We start from the raw sequence: 9,516 nt of genomic DNA, 5'->3' as shown, positions 1-9,516 counted from the left end.
TCATTACATGTCGTTTCACATATTGGTGATTTCGTAGTCATTAACAATAATGATGAGGCATGCCTAGCTATTATAGTCATTACCACACATCGCTAAGCACTTTTACTCATTTCTAATCAATTTAGGTGAATACATGTCGTAGAGTGATATACTGGTCATTACAAATCATTTTAGTCATTATTAACCCTTATTAGTCATTAGCATTAGTCATTACCTCTATCATTGTCTATAACTTTTGTTGATTACCTATCACCATCAATCATTTTCCTTCTTAATCTCCCTCCTTGCACGTCCGCTTTTGCGACTGGAACACCAGTGCACAGATGCGGCGCACAGATAACAGGCACAGCTTCTGAGCATAGATTTTCGCTCCATGAGCCTAGAACGGCTTTCGCCTTAATAAACAAACGCATCCAGTCTCAAAGTTAACGTGCTTGCACACGCACACACAAAATGTTTGCGTTTACCACGCAGACGCGAGGTGAATGCGCCCAGAACGGAAGCAAACAGCGCGCTCAGAGCCGGCGACCTTGGCGGCGACGTGTCCCCGAACAGTGGCGCCCTCAGCAGAAATAACGGGCGAAACTGTAAACTCCCCAAGGACGCGCTTGCCCATTGACGGCGGCGCGACGCAGCAGGCCGCACCCAGAGCGCTTTCATCGAGCGGCCGTAACTATGTGCATTCTCTACCATATGCTTCATTTTCCTGTCGCTGTTAAAATGCAATTCATATTTAGTTGAACGACATAACCAGTACTGCTCTAACTGTAAAGAGGCAGTGTTTATAAAATAAATGCACAAAAAAGTATGTTGCGCCAAATTCATGCGATTGTGGAACACTTATGTAATGTCTTAGCTTAAAAAAGGAGGTTTTGCGAGGACGCACAGTTGGTTGAGTCAATGAAAACATGATATCGCTTATTATTTTTGCCTTTGGGAGGGTCGCGAATTGTGGCTGGATTTGAAAATACTATATTGGACTCGCGTTATCATCAATGCATCCATGCACCTACCATCAGTAGTAAATAAATATATAAGGCGAGCCCTCGGGAAAGCAAAAATTTAAAAAACTGATATTACTTTATGGTAAACTGAGACGACAGACCCCCTTATTAGGCTTAGTATATGCTTTCAGTTTTCAAGCTTCCTTGGCTTGACTTGCTTTATTCGTGAGGCTGCACTTACTTTTTACTCGCATTATATTTTTAATAGCTAATTATAGCGGATGCAAGACTTCTATGCTTCCTTGGATATCCAGATAGTAAGAAAAGTCAAAACAGAACTTTTTCTTCCCTTGCCACAAGCAGTTTCTCATTACGTGTACAGCGCAACAACACTCCTGTGCCCACGACGCCTAAATCCGTCTCCTCAACGGTAGGGTCCCGCACCTTCTTTCTCTTCACTGGTTGCTGCCCAGTGGGTTAAACGGCGAATGTTATCGAAAGGTGTCTCTGAACGCAACCTAAAGATAACATGCACTCACTGAAGGAAAGAAACAATTACGGTGAAGGTAATTGAATAGTGATAGCATTTTCATGCCGTCAGCTCATGGCTCTATTCATGGCTGCATTTGTGGCTATTTTTTTAGTCGATATTTATTGCCGATATTTTTTCGCTGGATCATGGAAAAAGCAAGAGAGTTCCAGAAACCCATTTACTTCTGCTTTATTGATTATGCGAAAGTGTTTGACTGCGTAGATCACAGCAGATTGTGGCAAGCTCTCCAAGAGATGGGAGTTCCAATTCACCTCATCTGTCTCCTCAGGAACCTTTATGAAGGGCAAGAGGCCACAGTCAGAACTGGGCATGGTCTTACTGATTGGTTTCCAATTGAGAAAGGAGTGAGGCAAGGCTGCATACTGTCGCCCTGCCTATTTAACCTATATGCAGAGTGCATCATGAGGAAGGCCGGTCTGGACGAGTCTTCAGCTGGAGTGAAGATTGCTGGAAAACGTATCAACAACCTTAGATATGCGGATGATACCACTTTAATGGCAGAAAGTGAAGTGGAACTCAAGAGACTTCTGATGCGCGTACAAGAAGAGAGTGAGAAGTTTGGGCTTAAACTGAACATTAAAAAGACGAAGATCATGGCGTCTTGCCCTATCAAGTCCTGGAGCATCAATGGACAAGAAGTGGAAGCTGTGACAGATTTTCTGTTCTTGGGCGCCAAGATTACCTCGGAAGGAGACTGCAGCCATGAAATTAGGAGACGCCTGCTTCTGGGAAAGAGAGCAATGGTTAGCCTTGACCGCCTAGTAAAGAGCAGAGACATTAGTCTGCCAACCAAGATCCGTATAACCCGTGCTATGGTCTTTCCAATTGTGATGTATGGATGCGAGAGTTGGACTGTGAAAAAGGCTGACCGCCGAAGAATTGACGCGTTTGAATTGTGGTGCTGGCGAAGACTCTTAAGAGTTCCTTGGACTGCCAGAAGATCAAATCAGTCGATATTGTCGACCATAAACCCTGACTGCTCATTGGAGGGTCAAATTCTAATGTTAAAGCTCAGCTACTTTGGTCATCTGATGAGAAGAGAGGAGTCGCTGGAGAAAGATTTGATGTTGGGAAAGGTTGAGGGTCGCCGGAGAAGGGGTAGGCAGCGAACGTGATGGTTAGATGGCATTCTCGAGGCATTGCAGATGAAGCTATGTGATGTTACGAAGATAGTGAGAGACCGGAAAGCGTGGCGTGACATGGTCCATAGGGTCACGAAGAGTCGGACACTACTGAACGCCTGAACTGAACTGATTGCCTCAGGGCATCAGTAGGATATGAGATGAAGGATGAATGAATGATTAAATGAATGAAAAAAGGTTGGCTGATTTTATTAAAAATGAAAAACATCACATAATGTCACCTAAAGGGGAACACACCCTAGGAAAGATATAGGGTAGCTTATTTTAACATTGCAATAATTTATCCACTTTTACAATTCGGACAGTTTTTTTTTATTTGCTCAGTGCTCAGGTAATTAGCGCCCATCCATTGCGCCACTGAAGCAACGAGTGCGGCAGGCTTCAAATGCGCTCTCATATATTTTTTAAATATTGCCGCTATCCGTTTCCAGGTGACGCTGCTTAGAGGACCCTACCGTTTAGAGAACGGAATCACGCAGCTGGGACTGCCCATCCCGACTTTGGCTGAACGCCTTTTCGAAATGGGGGTGCAAAACAACTGGAGGGCGCTAGCGGAGGCTGTGCTCATGGCGCAACTTGAAAGATTGAGCAGAACCACCACGGGCAGAGCCATCCTCGGATGGGGGAGACTGCAGTCAGATAGAGGAACAAGTGGACATTTCACGAAAGTGTCGCGAATATATAATAGTGCCCCCATACCTAAAAACAAGCACCCTCCGTACAGCAAAGAGAGGAGACAAAAAAAAAAAAGAGGACCGAGACGCTCGCAATGAAAGCGTGGAAAATGAATCCGTGGGAGTTCGCCAACGTGGACGCGGCTAGCGGGAAGTCGGGGGCGGCGGTGGCTGCGGTCGTCAACGGCCGCGGCGTACCCGCCGCCGCCGCGTCCGTTAGAAGACGAAATGTCGACCGATTGAAGACGTTGCGATAGCACTCGCTTGCGTTGCAACGGAAGCCAGCATAGTTATTAGTGACAGCAAAACGGCTGTCTGGAACTTTGGAAAAGGATGGGTCTCTAAAGAGGCAGCCAAACTTCTAGAAAAAGGAAAACGTGAAAGAAAAATTTGAATTATTTGGACCCCCGCGCACAAATACGTCCCTAGCAACGAGCCGCCGCACGAGCAAGCCCGAGCTCTCTACTTCTGGGCAGCGGCGATTGCGATAGGATTAACGAGAGGCTGCTAACATATAAGGAAACTTAAAACACTACAGACTGAGCAGAAGGTCCCTGCCACCACCGGACCGCACGCTAAACAACAAGGAGGCCGTCACTTGGCGGCGCGTGCAAGCTGGGAATTTCCCAAGTCCCGTCTGGCTTTTCCACACGCAAGTGGAGGAAAAGGCGGACGATAAATGCGAAACCTGCGGAGAAAGGGGTACTCTGGATCACATAATCTGGCAATGCCTTGATTCCCCTGGCGCCAAGGAAAACATAAATAGTAGAGAAGCCTGGGAACAGCTACTGCGGAGCGAGTCCTCCGCCAACCAGCAGCAAGCTATCCGCCTGGCGGCTGAAGCCGCGAAGAAACACTGTCGCTTCGCCGGTCTTTAGTCACGGAGGCCCCGGTCTCCGTGCCATAGGTCTACGAGCCGGGGGCGGGGAGTAGGGGCCCTCCTACATCGGTGGAAAAATAAACTCCTTAACAACAACAACATGCTTATACGAAGCTGACCCTGCCAGGCGTCCGTGCGGCTACTTTCATTTGCCGCTTCCTCGAACGCCGCAACAGACAGCAAGCAGAAGCAGGCCAAGATGTCTAAGAGACGTTACAGCAGGCATCAGGGGCGTTTGAAATTGGTTTACAGGATCTAAAAGGCGGATTATCTGCCACAATTCTTCGCGGTCACATGTACCACGCAAGGGTGAAGGAATGGGCTAGTGGTAAATCATTTTGGAAAGCAAAACAGCTCACTACAAAACACAGACACAGAAAGGGAACGCGCTGTGTTGTCGTTCCCTTTCTGGGTCTGTGTTTTTTAGTGTGCTGCTTTGCTTTCCAACGAGTACCACGCCGTAAAGGACGGGAGGGAGGTAGGAGTAGAAAAAAGAGGGAGATGGAAATACCCTGAGGAAGGGCTACGATCCCCCACGCTACAATAGTTTTCGCCTCATCGCACTTCAGTGGTCCAAAGTGACCTCTAGAGCTTTTTAGTCATATTCATTTCCAACCAGAAAGTACGTTAATCGTACAACAGGGTGGTTCCTAAGAATGTGTGTAAAACGCCTTGAACTTACCTTCAAGTACAAAGTGCAACTCCAAGCGTATCACTGCTTTCCTAACATCAAGTACAACATAGCAACATAGCGTCGTTCCCTGCGAATAATCTTATTATGCTGATATTGCTTCAGAGCTTAACTGATAGTGCTATTTATTGAGTTTATTTCTTCACATCGGTGCGGTATTGAGCCCTACCATACCCCGTGCGAAAAAGCACATTTTCTTGCCATGCTCGCTTTATCTGACTTTTTTATGGCAGATAGCTTTTCAAGAACCCATAATCTCCGCTTGAACTGTCTGCGACAAAATGAAAACAGTAGTACGACATGAAGGAAACATTGTTAACATGCCGGTCATACCGAACTGAGGAATCGAATTATCCCACTGATCGCTTCGTTAGGCAGTCCCTCAGAATTATGCTAACAGTGCAAATAATCGAAGCATCATGTTGTGTCGAGAGCTGTAGCTGAAACGAAAGAATTTGTTTTCTTCCGATGGATAATCAAGATAACTAAATTTTAGAAACACTGGGATTGAAATAATATGCTGTCATTATTACTTGGTTCAAAGTTGATCATTTCTTTCATAAATTGACACCGGCATTTTCTTCACTCAGCAGCTTCGATTCTGTCCGAGTCCCAGGGCATCTAATGTGTAATCCACCTGCCTGTCCCAGCTCTCCAAATGCTCTTTCAGAACACCTGTTCAGCACGCGGTACATCTGTCGCACATTGGGAGCAGGAAACGCTGCGCTTGGTTTAACGTGCCTCATTGCTGGCTGAAAACACGTTGGTGCGAGCTGCGTCTGGTTTTGCCATAGGTAAGCTGCGAATTCGTCTTCCAGAAGTTAATCGCACGAACGTGGGGGCAACTCGCTTAACTGCTTATGTGCAGCAAATTATGCGATAACGACAAAGAGGAACGACCCGCGAACTTATGCTTTGAAACGAAAATGCGATATAGTCCTTCTCAACGTTGTGCAGTGCATACCTGCCAGGTTCACAGAAAAGGCATTAGGAAGATTTCATAGGACCGGGGAGGGGGGGGGGGGAATGACGGAGTTACTAGGCATTTATCTTGAATGAGTTGTTTTTATTTGGTTCAAAAGAGCGGGAATTGGGTGGCTTTTGTTTGAAAACCACTGACGTGCCACATCACTGCTCACAGTTGGAGAATCTTCGATGTGGCAGATGCTGCCCTTTTCAGAAATTCCTTTGAGTACTGCTGAGAGTAACAGTGTTCGCCCCTGCGACATTCAGCCAAAATAATGTGACCGAGGGTTGTGTCGGACATGGATAATCTGAACTGGATGCGATTTCTTTTTACACTACTTAACTGCCTCTCACATTCAGCATTGCTGTGTGGTATGCAGAGGATTCCAAGCATTACTGCTGAGATACGGCTAAATTTCTTTGTCCCATCATCGCCTTTCACCTAAAAGATGGCGCTCCACTGCCTGTCAGCACGTCCCTCCTGCAGCACATCTTAGGGAACGTCACATACCTGAAGTTTGACAAATTCCATTTCCAGAGGATTCAAAGCTTGGCCTTTCGACTCGCTGCTTTAGTGGCAGTAAGATCAGAAACCGCTCCACAAAGAAAAGCACATTCTGGAAGGGCATAGTATCGATGGATTTTAGATCTGCGACTCTAGAAATAATTACTGCATTATCAGCCAAAGGGAATTTGAAGCGAATATAATCGCAGGATGTGATCATGTACGTCCGAACAGCTTCATAAAATTGTTCTTGTTCACTTGGCTTGAGTTTCTGAACAATGCGTTTGGCTTCAAGTCCTACCGCAATGCCTTCATGATCCTTCTGTCCATCTTTGTCATGGTAATCAACTGTAAGTAGGTCCTTGTATTCCTTTAGAAAGCGTGGCCGCACAATCTTTGAAAGGAGGTCTTCAAGAAGCCCAAAAAGTAAAGATTGCAATATGTCTATTTGAGGAGCTTGAGACTGCAGCCGACAGTTCAGTTCCTCAAACACAAGAATTGTGTTATTCAAAAAAATACAGCACGCTTTGTTGAAATCCGAGCTCAAAAAACAGCCTCTTTTCACGTGCTATGCATGGTTGTCTACCCCGGTCCACCATATCAGTGGCCTTAGCCTTTTTCACTGCCAATGGTGCAGCACTTGCTGCCTTCTTACTCTTCAGTTTGCACGGCATGTGTTCCCGTTCTGTACTTTGCGCCGACACCACTGGAGCCTTTGGAATTTGGTAGTATCACAAACATTGCGTACTTGAGGCTTCTTTTCTCACCTCATGAAGGAAAAACTCAACAGAGGTCCCATTGATTCATTAACCTTTCCAGATTTTTCCCAAGCGACAGCCATCATTTTGGCGCGTGCTTTAGAATTTTTCGGTACTCAACGTTATGCATTTCTAGGAAATGCTTAAGGGCAGTCTTTCTTTTTTCACTTTTTTCCAAATAAAAACAAATATCTACGAGGACTTCATCCACCTTCGCTGGGAGACAACACTCCGCTTTTTCTGCTACGATGTTGATTAAATGGCGTGGACAGCCAAATATAATAACGTTTTAATGGGCTTCAGTCAGCGCTGCCGCTACGCCATTTTTCTTTCCCACCATGACGTTGGCGTTGTCAGAGCCAAAACCTATGCAGTGCCACCTGGTGTCCCTGATGTTCTTAGGTGGTGCCTGGAAGAAAAGGACGCCGAAGTTGCCTTGCGTGCAGTGCGCGGAACTTCGCCTGCTGGTACAGCTTCGTCCCGTCGTGTTAGTCACGTCTAGCACTGTTGTCCGTGACATATTTTGGTGTCGGCGCTAGGTTTCGATCCCAGTACATGTCCCGTACACCACCGCATGCCCAGGACTCAACTCCTGTGCCAGTCGACACCCCTGTGCACCGTACTAGCCGAACGAATCAAGGCCTGCCCCCTGAGCACGGGCCGTTGGAGTTCAACATCACAGGCGCCCTTCGAAGGCTATGCAAGCTCCAACTTACTACACCCTGGAAAATCCGCGACTGCCTCAGCTCTTCCATGGCAGTCAGAACGAAGACGTCGAAGACTGGCTTATCCAATTTGAACGGGTCGCCTCGTTTAATCAGTGGGACGACGCCGTCAAGCTTCGAAACGTCTTCTTCAGCCTGGAAGATGGCGCTCGTGCTTGGTACGAGAACCAAGAAGACGCCCAAACATCATGGCGTGAGTTCTACCGACGAATTCGTGAGATCTATACCAGCGCTTATCGGCGAGAACGCGCAGAAAGGGCTCTACAGTCTCGTATACAGATGCCAAATGAGACTGTGACCATGTATGTGGAGGACATAGCCCGGCTCTTCCGACGTTCTGACCCGGTCATGACCCAAGACAAGAAGGTGCGCCACCTTATGCACGGTATTAAAGAGCAACTGTTCGCTGGCCTCGTGCGTAATCGACTAGGTACGGTTGCCGAGTTTCTTTCGGAAGCTGTCACAATAAAGAGGATGCTCCAGCAGCGGTCTACCACTTACGACAGGCCGGTGGTCGCCGCTTCGGTTCTGGAGCCGTTTTAGGCCTTCGGGGCTACCCCGAACCTACGCGACATCATACGCTCAGTTGTACGCGAAGAGCTCCAGAAGCTTTTCGGTGCTCCACAGCCGATGGTCGGCTCTGTAGCTAGCATTGTCCGTGAAGAGCTTCAAGCGTTGAAGCCCTCGGTAGCGTCCGCTGATCCACAACCTTTCCCCACGGAGTACCTGTGTCCAACTTATGCAGATATGGCGCGGCGCCCTGCCCCTGCTTCGGCGCCATTACCGCCACCCGATCAAGGCTCACTGTATTCCGCACACACTGAGCCGTTCGTCGACAACCGACGACCACCACAGCGGAAGGCGGACCTGTGGCTCGCCCCAAATCACCAGCGCCTGCGCTTCCATTGCGGGGAGCCAGGTTATGTCTATCGCCAGTGCCCCTATCGACACATTGGACTTCACGGATCTCCCATTGACATGTATCGCCCTCCAATAGGCCAAAGACCCCGAGAGATTGAAGACTACTTAGCGCAGCAGCGCATGGCGCCAACTTCTCAGCGGCAATTGCGATCCACGTCCCCATGCCGACCATCGCCGCAGCCCAGGTCATCCTGGACGGCGCAGCGACGCTTGCCAAGTCCCCAACGGGAAAACTAAAGACAGCGACCTCCGGGGGCGAGGTCGCTTGCAATCGACCTGACGAAGACCGCCTGACAACGAGACCTGTGAGCGATCTGGATTTCACGGCACCGACGACAGTTCCTACGAATGAACATTGACTTTCGCTGGACATACCCGTGCTTCTTGACGGCCATAAGGTTAGCGCATTGGTAGACACTGGCGCGGATTTTTCGATTATAAGCGAGAAGCTAAGTAATGACACCGTGGTCGGGCACGCAGACTCGCACCGCTGGCGGACATGTCGTAACTCCTAGTGGCCTGTGCACGGCACGAGTTCAAATTCGCAGCTCCACGTTTATTGTAAGCTGCCTCGTTATACCTAACTGCTCCCGTGACTTTATCCTTGGGTTTGATTCTCTCCGGGAGTATGGAACTATTATCGATCTCCGGAAGCGCACAGTGACATTTTCAACCGAGAAAGCTGCTGATACTGACACCAAGAATCGCCAACGCCGCGCCGCCCTTCGAATTTCCGCCTAGAGCGTTTCGAATCCGA

The 9,516-nt window shown here is 48.1% G+C and overlaps 1 protein-coding gene across 1 annotated transcript in view; it reads left to right on the top strand.

Annotated features, from left to right (window-relative positions):
* Nucleotides 1–8,186: 8,186 nt before the first annotated feature.
* Nucleotides 8,187–9,516, top strand: part of LOC146188483 (4-vinylphenol methyltransferase 2-like) — a 51,116-nt gene continuing 49,786 nt past the window's right edge. The window contains exon 1 of the mRNA XM_084605057.1: nt 8,187–8,204. Within this exon, the coding sequence (XP_084461183.1) occupies nt 8,187–8,204 (18 nt within the window). The remainder of the gene's footprint in view (nt 8,205–9,516) is intronic.

The sequence above is a fragment of the Amblyomma maculatum genome, chromosome 5 (assembly GCF_055883805.1).
Source record: "Amblyomma maculatum isolate TAMU_Amacu chromosome 5, ASM5588380v1, whole genome shotgun sequence".
NCBI classification, from domain to species: Eukaryota; Metazoa; Arthropoda; class Arachnida; order Ixodida; family Ixodidae; genus Amblyomma; species Amblyomma maculatum.
Note: the sequence above shows the minus strand (reverse complement) of the source record. Positions and strands in the feature narration are given on the sequence as shown.